The 16034-nt window shown below is 41.0% G+C and overlaps 2 protein-coding genes across 6 annotated transcripts in view; one reads left to right on the top strand and one right to left on the bottom strand.

Annotated features, from left to right (window-relative positions):
- GATAD1 (GATA zinc finger domain containing 1) overlaps positions 1 to 15665 on the top strand; it is a 46891-nt gene extending 31226 nt beyond the window's left edge. Inside the window, exon 7 of the transcript XR_010126951.1 lies at positions 12519 to 15665. The gene's annotated coding sequence lies outside the window, so the exon portion shown is untranslated. The remainder of the gene's footprint in view (positions 1 to 12518) is intronic.
- The window catches only part of PEX1 (peroxisomal biogenesis factor 1), a 41362-nt gene continuing 33649 nt past the window's right edge, over positions 8322 to 16034 (bottom strand). For 2 of the 5 annotated variants that reach the window (XM_054493856.2, XM_054493858.2), the window contains 7 exons: positions 15753 to 15895; positions 15559 to 15662; positions 14224 to 14400; positions 12548 to 12778; positions 10999 to 11196; positions 10579 to 10709; positions 8322 to 8835 (listed from right to left, as the gene is read on the bottom strand). In XM_054493856.2, the coding sequence (XP_054349831.1) occupies positions 8751 to 8835; positions 10579 to 10709; positions 10999 to 11196; positions 12548 to 12778; positions 14224 to 14400; positions 15559 to 15662; positions 15753 to 15895 (1069 nt within the window). In that variant the 3' untranslated portion in view covers positions 8322 to 8750. Of the gene's footprint in view, positions 8836 to 10578; positions 10710 to 10998; positions 11197 to 12547; positions 12779 to 14223; positions 14401 to 15186; positions 15269 to 15558; positions 15663 to 15752; positions 15896 to 16034 lie in introns of those variants that run through there. The other 3 variants (XM_054493857.2, XM_054493861.2, XM_054493859.2) reach the window with 3 other exon arrangements.

The following is a 16034-nucleotide window of genomic DNA, read 5'->3' as shown; positions in this document are numbered from 1 at the left end:
CCCCCATTCCAAACCATTTCTTTTCTAACAGAAAAGGCAGCTTAAAGAGCCAGGCCAGCAAACTTTGATTTGCAAATGCAGGCCATTAAAAACTAGGTCCACCCAACATGGCCACCATGGCCACCATGGCGATTCTCACCCTCTTCTCCTTGTCCGCACATGTACCAAGTGTCATGGCCCCCTCCAGATAATTCATGTGTTTTCAGAACATCATGGCAACCCACATTTGCATAAGATGGGAGGGCCAGGTTTTTTGTGGGGTACATGAATGACACACCTGGTCAACCCAATCCCCTGGGCCCTATGCAAATCAGACACCGCCTCCTCCAGCCTCCCAGTATAATCAACCACTTTTCCACTGCACATTGGGTTTCCTTCTCTCGGCTTGGAGCCCCCTCCCTCTGTGTCTCTACAGGGGAGCCTCTTCCTTCTTTTTTGTGTATTAAACTCTCTGCTCCTTAAAACCACTCCATGTGTGTCTGTGTCATTGTCACCCACATCCCTGTGAAGAGAGTCCACCAAACAGGCTTTGTGTGAGCAACAAGGCTGTTTATTTCACCTGGGTGCAGGCGGGCTGAGTCTGAAAAAGGAGTCAGCGAAGGGAGATGGGGTGGGGCCGTTTTATAGGATTTGGGTGGGTAGTGGAGGGGCAGGGGTTGCAAGGTGCTCAGTGGGGGAGGTTTTGAGCCAGGAGAAGGAGTTTCACAAGGTTAATTGCTCAGTTGAGGTGGGGCAGGAACAAATCACAGTGGTGGAATGTCATCAGTTAAGGCAGGAACAGGCCATTTTCACTTCTTTAGTGATTCTTCAGTTACTTCAGGCCATCTGGATGTATTTGTGCAGGTCACAGGGGATATGATGGCTTAGCTTGGGCTCAGAGGCCTGACATTCCTGTCTTCTTATATTAATAAGAAAAATAACGTAAAATAGTGTTGAAGTGTTGGTGCAGCAAAAATTTTGGGGGTGGTATGGAGAGATAATGGGCTATGTTTCTCAGGGCTGCTTCGAAAGGGATTGTGGGCGGCATGGGAACCTAGAGTGGGAGAGATTAAGCTGAAGGAAGATATTGTGGTAAGGGGTGATATTGTGGGGTTGTTAGAAGGAGCATTTGTCGTATAGAATGATTGGTGATGGCCTGGATGCAGTTTTGTATGAATTGAAAAACTAAACGGAAGACACAAGGTCTGAATAAGAGAAGGAGAACAGGTATTAAAGGACTAAGATTTGGGAGGACCTAGGACATCCAATTAGAGAGTGCCCAAGAGGGTTCAGCATAATTACTTGCTTGGTTGGCGAGTTTTGGGGCTCTATCCTCCTTTTTAAGTTGCAGGCTGAGTTTGGTGGGCTGTGTTTTTAAAAGACCATTAGTCCATTCTACCTTTCCTGAAGATTGAGGACAGTAAGGGGTATGAAGATTCCACTGAATACCAAGAGCCTGAAAAACTGCTCGGGTGATTTGACTAATAAAGGCTGGTCCGTTATTGGACTGTATAGAGGTGGGAAGGCCGACCCAAGGAATTATGTCTGACAGAAAGGAAGAAATGACTGCGGTGGCCTTCTCAGACCCTGTGGGAAAGGCCTCTACCCATCCAGTGAAAGTGTCTACCCAGACCAAGAGGTATTTTAGTTTCCTGACTCGGGGCATGTGAGTAAAGTCAATTTGCCAGTCCTGGGCAGGGGCAAATCCCCGACCTTGATGTGTAGGGAAGGGAGGAGGCCTGAACAATCCCTGAGGGGTAGTAGAATAGCAGATGGAACACTGAGAAGTGATTTCCTTGAGGATATGTTTCCACGATGGAAGGAAATGAGAGGTTCTAAGAGGTGGGCTAGTGGCTTGTAACCTACATAGAAGAGGTTATGAAATGATGACAGAATAGAATGGGCCTGTGAGGCTGGAAGGAGATATTTTCCTTGGTCTAAGAACCATTTGCCTTGTGTGAGAAGAGATTGATAGGCGGAAGTTTCAGTGAGGGAGTAGGTGGGAGTGACTGATGGCAAGGAGAAAAACTGGCCGTGAGGGACAGAAGTTGGAACGCTAGCTGCTTCTTTAGCTACCTTATCAGCATAAGCATTTCCTAGAGCAATGGGATCTGACACCTTTTGGTGGCCCTTGCAGTGTATGACTCCAGCTTCCTTTGGAAGTAAAGCGGCCTTGAGAAGAGTTTTTATTAAAGTGGCATTAATGATGGAGGACCCTTGCGTAGTGAGGAAACCTCTTTCAGCCCATATAACAGCATGGTGGTGCAGGATATGGAAGGCATATTTAGAGTCAGTATAAATATTGATGTGTAGTCCCTTTGCAAGAGTGAAGGCCTGAGTTAAGGCAATCAGTTTGGCTTGCTGAGAGGTAGTGGAGGGGGGCAGAGCAGTAGCCTCAATGATAGATGTGGAAGATTCTATAGCATAGCCTGCCTTTGCTGGTGAGTGGCGATTAGGACTAGTGGAACTGCCATCAATAAACCAAACGTGATCAACATGAGGAGCAGAAAAGAGGGAAATATGGGGAAATGGGGTGAATGTCAGGTAGATCAGAGAGATACAATCATGGGGGTCAGGTGTGGTATCCGGAATAATGTGGGAGGCTGGATTGAAGTCTGGGCCAGGAAGAATGGTAATTGTGGGAGACTCAACAAAGAGTGAGTACAGCTGAAGGAGCCGGGGAGCTGAAAGTATATGCATCAGGTGTGAGGAAGAAAATAGATTTTGTAAGTTATAAGACCTGTAGAGAGTGAGTTGAGCATAATTTGTGATTTTGAGGGCCTCTAAAAGTATTAGGGCAGCAGAAGCCACCGCATGGAGACATGATGGCCAGCCTAAAACAGTAAGATCAAGTTGTTTGGACAAAAAGGCTACAGGGCATGGTCCCTGTCCTTGTGTAAGAATTCTGACTGCACAGCCCTGCACTTCGGCTGTGTGTAGTGAAAAGGGTTGGGATGAGTCAGGGAGAGCTAGTGTGGGAGCAGTCTCTAAAGCTGTCTTCAAGGAATGGAAAGAGGAGTGGGCAAAGGATTTAGAATCTATGGGATCAGCTAGGTTTCCTTTTGTGAGTTTATGTAATGGTTTTGTTAGGATGGCAAAACTAGGTATCCAAAGGCGAAAGTATCCAACCATGCCTAGGAGGGAAAGGAGTTGTTGTTTTGTAGAAGGGGTTGGGGTTTGAGAGATCAGTCGGAGACACAATCGGCAGGGAGAGCACATGTGTTTTCATGAAGAATTATGCCAAAGTATGTAATGGATGGAGAAGAAATTTGAGCTTTGGAGGGGGATACCCGATATCCTTTGGAGAACAAATGTTGAAGGAGCAGGAGGGTGTCTTGTTGAGAAGATTTAAAGGAGGGGCTACAAAGTAGAAGGTCATCAATATATTGAATAAGCTGAGAAGCAAACGGGTGGAAAGAAAGTAAATCATGAGAAAGAGCTTGGCTGAAGTAATGAGGGCTGTCCCTGAAGCCTTGTGGCAGCACAGCCCAGGTAAGCTGCTGGGACTGATGGGTGTCAGGGTCAGTCCAGGTAAAAGCAAAGAGAGGCTGGGATGTGGGGTACAGGGGAATAGTGAAAAACGCATCTTTAAGATCAAGAACAGAATAGTGAGTTGTGGAGGAAGGCATTGAGGACAAAAGAGTGTATAAGTTGGGCACTACAGGGTGGATAGGCAAAACAATTTGGTTGATAAGGTGCAGATCCTGAACTAACCTGTAAGACTTGTCTGGTTTTTAGACAGGTAAAATGGGGGAATTGTATGGAGAGTTTATAGGTTTTAGAAGCCCGTGCTGTAGCAGGCGAGCGATAACAGGCTTCAATCCCTTTAAAGCCTGTTGTGGAATGGGATACTGGCATTGAGCAGGGTAAGGGTGATTAGGTTTTAATGGGATAGTAATGGGCGTGTGATCGGTTGCCAGGGAGGGCGTAGAGGTGTCCCATACTTGTGGGTTAAGGTGGGGGGATACGAGAAGAAGATACGAAGGAGGCTTTGGGTTGGGAAGAAGGGTGGCAATGAGATGTGGCTGTAGCCCAGGAATAGTCGGGGAAGCAGATAATTTGGTGAAAATGTCTCGGCCTAATAAGGGAACTGGGCAGGTGGGGATAACTAAAAAAGAGTGCATAAAAGAATGTTGTCCAAGTTGGCACCAGAGTGGGGGAGTTTTAAGGGGTTTTGAAGCTTGGCTGTCAATACCCACAACAGTTATGGGGGCAAGGGAAACAGGCCCTTGAAAAGAAGGTAATGTGGAGTGGGTAGCCCCTGTGTCGATTAAACAGGGGATGGACTTAGCCTCCACTGTGAGAGTTACCCGAAGCTCAGCATCCGTGATGGTCCAGGGGACTTCTGAGGTGATCGGGCAGTGTCAGTCTTCAGCCGCGAAGCCGAGAAGATCTGGGAAGGAGTCAGTCAGAGAGCCTTGGGCCAGAGTTCCAGGGGCTCTGGGATTGGCTGCTGGGTGAGTTGGACAGTCCGATTTCCAGTGGGGTCCTGCACAAATGGGACATGGCTTAGGAGGAATCCTGGGCTGCAGGCATTCCTTGGCCCAATGGCCAGATTTCCGGCACTTGAAGCAAGATTGTGGGGGAGGTGGTCCTGGAGGAACGCCTGTCTGCTGTGGTTCAGGCGTTTTGAAGTTCTTGTTCACTGGAGACGTGGCTGGGGTTTCTCTCACAGTGGAGGCAAGGAATTGCAACTCAAATACATTGCTACTTGGCTGCCTCTACTCTATTATTGTACACCTTGAAGTGAGGTTAATTAAGTCCTGTTGTGAGGTTTGAAGGCCGGAATTTAATTTTTGAAGCTTTATTTAATGTTGGGAGCAGATTGGGTAATAAAATGCATATTGAGAATAAGACGGCCTTCTGACTCTTCAGGGTCTAGGGCTGTAAAGCCTCTAAGGGTTGTTGCCAGATGGGCCATGAACTGGCTGGGTTTTTATATTTGATGAAAAAGAGCCTAAATGCTAACTGATTTGGGAGAGGTCAGGTAAAGAAAAAGGAGCATTAACCTTGACTATGCCTTTAGCTCCAGCCACCTCTTTAAGAGGAAATTGTTGGGCAGGTGGGGGAGGGCTAGTCACAGAACAAAACTGTAAGCTGGACCGAGTGTGACGAGAGGAGGTGATAAAAGGATTATAGGGTGGGGGAGCAGAGGCTGAGGAAGAATTGGGACCTGGCTTGGCCTGGTGAGGAGCAGCCTGGGGAGGAGCAGCCTGGGGAGGAGGGGAGAGGTCAGATGGGTCTGTAGCAAAAGAGGATTCAAAGGACTCAGAGCTTGGGGTGGAGACTGAAGGAACAGACAGGAGAGAAAGAAGAAAGATTTGGGATGAGTCGCATTGAAAGCAGACACTAGGGAGGGACCAATGTGTAAAAGAATGCCTGGACGTCAGGCATCTCAGACCATTTTTCCACAAAAATTATCTAGATCTTGTAGGATGGAGAAATTGAAAGTGCCATATTCTGGCCATTTAAAGCCATTATCAAGTTTGTACTGCGGCCAAGCGGTGTTGCAGAAGAAAATAAGGCATTTAGGTTTTAGGTCAGGTGTGAGTTGAAGAGGTTTTAGGTTTTTAAGAATACAGGCTAAGGGAGAAGAAGGGGAAATGGAGGGCGGAAGGTTGCCCGTAGTGAAGGAGGTAAGTTTAAAGAGAAAGGCAGAGACACAGAGAAGGGGGTGGGTGAGCAGCCAAAGCAGGCGTCCCCTGCTTTTGCAGTTGACTTACCACCAAGGGAATGGGGGTGAGTGACCAAGGCAGGAGTCCCTGCCGTGATCAGACACCAATGGAGTGTGGGTGAATAATCAGGCAGGCATCCCCGCAGTGATTAAACACCAAGGGAAGACTGTCTTCCCAAGTCCATGACTGGTGCTGGAGTTTTGGGTCCATGGATAAAATGTGTCTCCTTTGTCTCTACTAGAGATGAAAAAGAACTGGAATTGGAAGAACAGGGAGATTGAAGGGTAGCGAGAGAGGGAGTTTGAAGGGTAGCAAGAGAGGCTGGAGAAGAGAGTGAAAAGACCACTTACCTGATTTGAAATTGGTAAGATATTCCTTGGGCTGGTTGGTCTGAGGACCCAAAGTCATAGGTGGATGTCCTCACACAGTGAGGGCAAGGACAGGGGACTGGTCTCCCGAAGGAGTCCTCCTGTCCTGGGTTTCGGCACCAAATGTCATGAGCGTCAGTGTGAAGAGAGTCCACCAAACAGGCTTTGTGTGAGCAACAAGGCTATTTATTTCACCTGGGTGCAGGCGGGCTGAGTCTGTAAAAGGAGTCAGCGAAGGGAGATAGGGGTGGGGCCATTTTATAGGATTTGGGTGGGTAGTGGAAAATTATAATCAAAGGGGGTTTTCTCTTGGGGCAGGGGCAGGGGTCACAAGGTGCTCAGTGGGGGAGGTTTTGAGCCAGGAGAAGGAATTTCACAAGGTTAATCACTCAGTTAAGGTGGGGCAGGAACAAATCACAATGGTGGAATGTCATCAGTTAAGGCAGGAACAGGCCATTTTCACTGCTTTTGTGATTCTTCAGTTATTTCAGGCCATCTGGATGTATACGTGCAGGTCACAAGGGAGGATGGCTTAGCTTGGGCTCAGAGGCCTGACAGTCGTTTTATCTAAATCAGCACGAGACCAAGGACCCTGGTGTTCCTCCAGTCATTGGAGCCATATCATTTGGGTTCTTAAGACCAAAAATACATGGGCAAAGATCCTACTTGATTCTTACAATTTAAAAATTTCCCAGTTAGTAAACAAAGGCCTGGTTTGAGTCACCACAATATAGTCATGGCCCCTGACCTAATTCTCACACCTAGGTCAGACTAAGAATGAAGAGCCAGAGAAAAGGCCCTGCCATCACATCACAAGTTCTTGCCATGAATCTTCTTTTCTCCAAGCCTTCCTCACAGGATCCAAGGGCACCAAACACTCTGGGGATTATCAGACACTGTGTATGCACTAACACTAATTCTTGGAGACCCAGAATTCCACTGTGACTTCCCATCAGAGTGAAAGCATTACTGCTACATTGAGGGAGTAGCCCTTACAAACACTGGAGACAGGAAATCTTCCAAGGGAACAGAATTGTTAAGTAACATATCTCCTCCATTCTGTCAGGAGGTAGAGATGTCTGATATAAAAATCTATGCTGATTCACAGATAGTGGCTAATAACCAGATGACCAGAAATTTGGAAAGAACACAACTGGGTATGAGGTCTGGAGGAAAAGTATGCCCAGAGTTCTTGGAATGGGCCGAAAGAATCAGAATATTTGTGTCCTATGTGAATGCTGAGTTAAAAGCCTTCAGTGCTTATACTAATCAAGTGGTCAAGATGACCTCTGTATGGATGTCAATCAGCCGTCTTTTTCAGCCACCCCAGTGCTTAAGATTCACGGTCAAACTGGCCAAGATTGCAGGGATGTGGCCTCCACAATGTGGACTTCCCCCTCACCACAGCTGACATGACAACCCAGCTATATTGACAGCCTACTTGTCAGCAGCAGTGACCAACCAGGCAAGTCCACATCCAGGAGAGACCAGCCCAAGTCTGATGGCAGGCTGATTACATCTGATCCTCTTCTATCACAGAGCAGGCAGCAATTTGTCCTTCCTGGAGGGGACACACCTTGGAATTGTATTTGTTTTGTATGTTCTCCAAACTTTTACCACCACCACCTTTCATGAACTTACTAAATGGTTTTTACATTGTTAGGCTATCCCATAGACATTGCTTCTGATCATGAAACTCACTTTATGGTGAAAAGAGGGCAGGTATATCAGCTCAGTGATTTCATCAAAGAACTGAGAAACAAAGTGCAATGCAGGGTGACACGTCTCAGTTTTATACTAGTGATTCACAAAGTCTTTGTTTCTATCCCCTGGGATTCTGAGCTTTGCTGGTTTAGAACCTTGAACCTCCTGGGATCAAGTGATCCTCCTACCTCAGCCTCCCAAGTAGCTGGGACTAGAGGCATACCATCATGCATGGCTAATTTTTTTTTTAAGAGATGGGGTCTCACTATGTTGCCCAGGCTTATTTGTATATTTTAATTAATGTTCTCCTTCTTGCTGTTCCCTTACCCCATTACTATATAGTTAGATATTAGATACACAGATTGTATTGATGGTGGCTAACTTTATAATTTAGTTCATATATGAGAGAATATCAAGATAAAAATCATAACTGGAACTAGGAGAGGAATGGATATCATTTAAATATCTTGGGCTTGGAGCTGGATGTAGTATATTAGGGGGATGTGATTTCATTTCTGGTTGAGTGGATAATTAAATGTATTTGAATTATATGTAAATTTCACATTTTTTGAGATACAAAGAACAGATAATTGTATCAGTAGATAATAGGATATTTTATTTCAAAACAGTGAAGAAGCTGCTAAGCATAAAATTTGTTAAATGCTACAAGGTGATGAATATACAACTGGCAATTCCAATAAATTTAAATTTAATTACATACTTTATTATCTTTTCCTCAAAAGAAATAAATTAGTTCCACCATTTGGCTAATATTTCATTAAAGACTGAATTTAGATTTTAGGAAATAAAATATGGAATCTGTTATAAATGTCCCAATTTATACTACAGTATTAATCTCAATCCTGATCATTACATAATTATAGCATTTACCAATCTGTGATTTTATAAATTAACCAAATTTGTTAAATTAAGAAGAAATTTATAGACACCATTTTTTTCCTGTTACAACATATGGACAAGCCATCAAAAAACTTAACAGAACCAAACCAAAAAGAAGTATATTTTATGCTAAAGTTACTTTCTGTCCAGGTCGAAACATTGTTCCACTTTGATTTTTTCTCCTCTTTGGATTTTGAAAGCTTTCATATCTGAAAAAATAAAGAGATAATTTCATATGTATAAATACTACCATTACAAAACAAAAGATAATGGATTGTTGGAAAACACAATTATTTTTTAAGAAATGAACGGGAAATAACAAACTAGAAAAAAAAATGCCAGTCACAGAAATTAAAAAGAATTCTTACAAATAAAGTTGCACTCCAATAGAAAATGGAGCAAAGGGGATGAAGAGACAAATTAGAAAAGATAAAATACAAATGACAATAATATGAAAAATTATAACTTCTACACTTTAATCAAAGAAATGTAAATTATTAAGATATCATTTTTCTAAAATCAAAAGGGCCAAGTTTAGAAAAATACTGCAACACACAATGTTAGTGATGGTGCAGTATATCTGGCAGGCAATTTGACAATACATTACAAAAGCCTTAAAAAATGTGAGCTCCCTGTTACGCAACAATTCCACCTCCATCCCAGTGAAACAATTAGATATGTGCATATATTCAGCTGCAAGAATGTTCATTACCACATTGCCTGGGAGCAATTTACATGTCTAAAAATTGGATATTGTGGCATAGCTACACTATAAAATGACATTTAAAAACAATAAAGTAGTTAACATTTAAAATGTAAAACAATTTTCAGAATGTATGTGGATAAAGGTGGACTGCTATATAGCAATATGTACAGACTGTTCTTATAACAGGAAAAAATATATAAGCATATAAACAAATAAGCTTTGGGAGGTGGTGGGGTTAACAGAAATTTGTTTCCTTATTTTTCCTTACCTCTGTTTTCTGATTCTTCTTTAGTAAATACATAGCACTAACGTATGTACACATACATACATACTCCAAAGTACTGCAAAATTAGATAACAAAGGGCAGCAGCTTCTAAAGACCAGGAATAAACATCTCTTAAATTGAATTACACTGAATCATTGACCTAGAATGGTTTCCAGTCCATGGGTCTCAGATTCATAGGTGGCCATAAACTCAATTGCAAGGATCCTTTAAATCCAATGTATAACAAATGTGGTCCACAAATGAATAAATCTGAATGTATTTAAATGTTCTTGAGATCAATAAAATATTAATATAAATTATTTTGAAGGCAAAACAGGTATTTTTATAACAAAATCTTATAAACTACACATTAGAATCACTTTGAACTTTTAATTTTCCTTCTTATTTCTTCTAAGTTACTAAATTTTTTTTTTTTTTGAGACACAGTCTTGCTCTGTCGCCCAGGCTGGATGGAGTGCAGTGGTGCAATCTCGGCTCACTGCAACCTCCATCTCCTGGGTTCGAGCAATTCTCCTGTCTCAGCCTCCCAAGTAGCTGGGACTACAGGCACATGCCACCACACCTGGCTAATTTTTGTATTTTTAGTAGAGATGGGGTTTCCCCATGTTGGTCAGGCTGGCCTCGAACTCCTGACCTCAGGTGATCCACCTGCCTTGGCCTCCCAAAGTGCTGGGATTACAGGCATGAGCCACTGCACCCAGCCCAAAGTTACTAAAATTAAATGAGTCTATTATGAATAATTCAAATATAATCAAAAGAACTGGTTAATGAAAACTCAATTTTGACTTCTGTACTTCTGACATTTTGGGGTTTTTTAATGCATAGCTACGACATATTTTTTGAATTGGCTTTTAAATATTCAAAACATTTTTATTTTAAACACGAACTTTAAAGGTTTAAGTGTAATACTATGTCACTTGTAATAGTAGCTGTACTTCCAAAACAGAATCTGTTACTTACAGCTCAGCAAAATTCTTCCAGTCATCTTCACTAATGGATGGTCTTGTGTGACCAAGTGCAGTCATTAAATGCGACTGACTAATAGCCAGTCTGGTTTTGATTGGTCCTGGTTGGTTAATGGATTCATCCTCCTTAAGTAAAAAAAGAAATTGACAAAGAGTTAAATTAAGGATGTGAAAAAAAAAATGTGGTAGTCCAGTTGTTATTTCTTTTTGTCAGTTTTTTCAAGAGACCATACATTCTCTTCCTTATAAGATAATGAAACATTGAAAGCAAGGAAGCACATAACCATGACTGAGTTAATGTGTTCTGGTTCCTTGTTTATAAATATAGCTCATTTATAAGTCAAAGAAATACATATCAAAAGGGTAAAACAATTAAGAAGTTTTAACAATTATAATGAGGGGGAAAAAGCCATACTCCACTTTGGCTCCGGTATCTGCCTTTGATAATACTGATATCTGCCCTCAGTTGATCTCTTTGTTCTTGTGTAAGTTCTTGGCAACCCTCTTGTGAAGCTGTCCTTAACACTGGAGGCTGTGAAAACAACTGGTCTTTCCCAGGAACTCCAGGCAAATCCTGAGTCATGGAGCTTGGTGCAGAGAGACACTGTGAGCTCTGCATGGTAAATTGTAGTAATGAAAGATGGAAGGAAGACGGGGAGAGAAAAAACTATGTGCTTACCAAAGATAATAATTAAACATTTTAAGCAATAAAACATTAACATAGATAAGTATACATGTTAATTAACTGAAATTAAGCAAGTTGAAAAGTTGTTCATCTTCTATAAAGGTTCACTGATACCTGTGTTATAGAACCACCATTGAGTGAAAATTGCCATAACACAGGGTAGGTTTTTTTAACTTTGTTGCTTAAATCCAACACACTAATGCCCAAGGACAGGTTTCTTCATTTTCAGAAAGTAAAGTTATACTAAGTTTCTGGGACATTTCTAGATAGAATAAATTAAAAACAGAATTAAAGACTAAAATTAAACCACCACCTTACTATTCTTGGGAATAAAAATGAATTGCTTTTATATTTTTAAAGTCTAAATTAGGCTAGGCATAGTGGCTCACACCTGTAATCCTAGCACTTTGGGAGGTCAAGGCAGGCAGATCGCTTGAGCCCAGAGTTTGAGACCAGCCTGGGCAATATGGTGAAACCTCGTCTCTACAAAAAATACAAAAATTAGCTGGGCATGGTGGCATGTGCCTGTGGTCCCAGCTACTCAGGAGGCTGAGCTGGGAGGACCACCTAAGCCCAGGAGGTCGAGGCTGCAGTGAGCCATAATTGTGCCACTGCACTCTAGTCTGGGCAACAGAGTGAGACTGTCTCAAAACAAAAAAAGCCTAAATTAATAAAGCAAATGTACAAAAAGCCAGGAAACATATAGATAACCAAACACATGTACAAATGTTACATGTACCAATAAAATTACAGTGAACCACTATTAATTTTTAGAAGAGATGTTGAATGCTAGTAGAACAGTGATACTGCCCACATTTAATCAAAACACTTTCCTGTTGAAACATTAGTAGTACACTTCATTGTGCTTACTTTGCAGCAAAAGTATCACAGATAACATTTTGTTTTCAGGAATTTCTTACATTATTGTATGAAATTATTCATTATCCTCAACTGTTCATGATAACAGAATGTAAGTTTACTATAGAATGGAACTGCTCCTAAAGATATTTTCAAGCCACTGGGTAAGAGAAACCTCAAAGAAACCAAAGGTAATCACAACCACGTGCTACTTTGGTTCCTTGCTCCCAGCCCTGTCTTAAAAATCTTAACAAGGAATGCAAACTACCAATTAGTATAAGCAAGAAACAAGACTATTTTACTGAAGAACCAACCAACCAGGAAGAATATGTGGGGCTGGTTAGGAGAGAAATCACTCCAACTTTATACCAACATATAGCTTTATATTTCAGAACTGTATAATGACGACTGCACAAGATACCAAATCAGAAGAGGTTCCATTTCCAAGTTCTGATTCATAAGAGCTTCCAAAGTAGAGCCGGTACATATTGAATTTTGATTCATCTGGAAGGATCTCAGACATCTCTAAAGAAACAAGGGACTGATCTAAGCCACATTCTCCATCTCCAGCTGAATCGTCAGAGCCACTGCTATGGTTAAGAAAGACCATTGAAGACAGACTTAGGTCACTATCAGAGCTGGAACTTCCATCCTAAAATACACAAAAGGACAACCAGTTTAAAGATGTAAATAATTTTAGTGTCAGAAATAAATAATAACATAGATAGCATTCTATTAGAGAAATACAAGAAACTTAGAAGCATTTTTCAAAAAGCTCATTAATTCTCTAATGGTTTTGAGGCACATGGTAAAAATTTAACTATTAAAATATAAAGACAAGATAGAATGTGTAGATAATTTACCAACCATCCCCCCAAGAAAGTCTGTAATGAAGCTAAGACTCAGACCTCTGGGCTTTATTTTTATGTCTCTGACTTTCCATTCATACTTTTCTACTCCAAAATGATGAATCAACCATGTTATAGGGTGCTTTCTCATTATAGAAAGCCCTACAAATACACACCTTTCTGGTAGTAAAGGGAGAGGGGAGAACTTCAATAGCTTGCCAGAATAGCAAAAACTTAGGGAGTTTCTGATTTAGAAACTGTAGGCTCTGTAGACATTCCAACCAAATGTGGTAAAGAAGAGTAATAGAATAATCCTTCCTAGAAAATATATGGTAAAGTCTATAATGTAACAGTTCAAATATCTACTGTAAATATTAAAATCATAATACTATCTTTAGAGAAAAGGCTGATGCTAGGGCTGGGATACAGAAAGTACAAGATAAACCAAGAATATTTTTCTTTTTTGGGGGCAGAGTCTCATTCTGTCATCCATGCTGGAGTGCAGTGGCACAATCATGGCTCACTGCATCCTGGATTTACTCAAGCGATCCTGCCACAGCCTCTCCCAAGAAGCTAGGACTACACGTATGTGCCACCATGCCCAGCTAATTTTTAAATTTTTCGTAGAGGCAAGATCCCACTCTGTTGTCCATAGTGGGTATAGTTTGTGCAACCATAATTTGGTCTCAGACTAGGCTCAAATGATCCTCCTGCCTCGGCCTGCCAAAGTGCTGGGATTACAGGCGTGAGCCACTGCACCTGGCCAAGAATAACTTACTGTATCTGGAAGTGAGGAATTGATTCAAGAATGATGAGGACATGTCATAAAGATACAGGAGCCATACAAAAGGGGCTCCTATTGGCCAGATTGGGACAATTTGAGCTTCAAAACAACAACTTTAACTGATTATTTTTTAAAAGTTAAAGTACAAACAAATTTAAAACTCTATTTTTGTTTGTAGTATTTAATTCATGGTATCCCAATTTAAATAATATCCTTGCAAACACCAACATGTTTTTGCCAATATTAAGGTAATGTTAAAGAAACAGACATCAAACTCTTCATAATTATAAATTCTCTGCAAAACCCATATTCCAACTATGGAACATTCAACTAAAGGTAAATTTATGTTTCTATACAGTTTTACCAAAGTTGTTTAAAAAATAGCATTTTTTAAGGTGGAAATTTTGACATTGCACTTCTTTTATCACTCATAAAATGTCATAACAACTTCCTCATATAACTTGCCTGGAGTCCACTCGAGAGCAGCATTCCATGTAAGGCCTCCAATTGGGCATTGTAAAGTAAAGCTTTCAGATCAGCTCCAGTAAAGGAGTCGGTTACTGATGCTACATGCTGAAGGTCAACATCATCTGCCAGAGGTAGAGAGTCACTGAGGACATTTAAAATTTCAAGACGTGACACCTGAAGGGAGAAAAATTTATTTAACAAATAAAAAATTAAATTAAAAATATTATCTTAAATTGTGTATCTTATGATTTTCTTCATAAATTAGCCATATATATCTAAAACTTTATAAGTAAGTGGAGAAATGTAACAACAGCCTACTATTTATCTTCCTTGGAACTTTTTCCCCAACAGAAATAATATATATAGGAAAATGAATGAAAATCACACACTCTTAAGGCTGGGCATGGTGGCTTATGCCTGTAATCCGAACACTTTGGGAGGTTGAGGCGGGAGGATCACTTGAGCCCTGGAGTTCAAGAAAGCCTGGGCAACACAGGGAGACTCCATCTCTACACAAAAATTAATAATAAAATTATCTGGGCGTGGTAGTGTGTGCCTGTGGTCCCAGCTACTCGGGAGGCTGAGGTGGGAAGATTGCTTGAGCGTGAGACATAGAAGCTGCAGTGAGTTGTGATCGTACCACTGTACTCCAGCCTGGGTGACAAAGTGAGACCTTGTCTGAAAAACAAAAAACCAAAAACCTACAAAATATTCAGTGTAAATGATTTCTTATTCACACAGTGCTTATTTTCTAGATTTAGGCAAGTGTGCCAAGAAGGTATTTCAAAAGGAAAATCTAAATAATTTAAATAATAGCTACATGTAACATATATTCAGATACTTTATACCTTTGACTATTCATTTGTCTATCTGTTCTTTCATTCATTTATTTGTTTGCTTCTAAATTGGAGAGTAAGAGTTGGAACAACACAGGACAAGGAAGAGTTGAAAAATTCTCTCTAAGAAACCTGCTTACATGCTGATGATTCACATGCTTGATTCTGTATCAGAGTTTTTTGACAGGATAATGGAAGTATGTAATCTTTGAACAGAAGAGAATGTGAAAATATAATACATTAGGTTTCTTGCATTTTTTTTTTCCCCAATCAGACAACACAGAAGGATTACAAAGTTTTCAGACTTGCACTGGGCCAAAGAAAGGCTTTGCATCTAATTCAGAATCTTTTTATGCTTTGAGCAAACAGTGGCTAAAGCTTTTCCCTAAGAAAGCTGGTCTTCTAAGGACAATTGCCATTACCTGGCAGAAGTAAAGCTCACAAGGAAAGAGTGTAGCATTTGTTGGGTTTTGGACTCTAAATATGAAATTGTCACCTGATCAGGAGGAGGACAGTATACACATTTATCTAGTCGACCAGGCCTAAGCAGGGCAGGGTCAATCAAGTCAGGGCGACTAGTAGCAGCCAATACATAAACACCTAGAGGAAAAAAGAAAATTTTTTTACCAAAATCTGATGACATGATGACATTTTGTTGTAACATTCTATTTCTGTATTTATAATTATTACCCTGTAAGCCTTCTACTCCATCCAACTGAGTCAGCAACTGGTTAACTACTCGGTCTGTAACTCCTGTATTATCATGACCCCGCCGAGGAGCAATGGATTCAAATTCATCAAAGAAAAGAATGCAGGGCTTTGCAGCCTGTGCTCTGGGAAAAACAAACAACATTTCATATTTGAATCAGGCTTCATAGTTGGCAAAGTGATTTCATATATGTATATGAATGTATTTATTTTATGTATTTATATATATTTATGTACTTCTTTTAATTTTTACAACAAACCCTT

Source organism: Pongo pygmaeus, chromosome 6 (genome assembly GCF_028885625.2).
Source record: "Pongo pygmaeus isolate AG05252 chromosome 6, NHGRI_mPonPyg2-v2.0_pri, whole genome shotgun sequence".
Classification (NCBI taxonomy): domain Eukaryota; kingdom Metazoa; phylum Chordata; class Mammalia; order Primates; family Hominidae; genus Pongo; species Pongo pygmaeus.
Note: the sequence above shows the minus strand (reverse complement) of the source record. Positions and strands in the feature narration are given on the sequence as shown.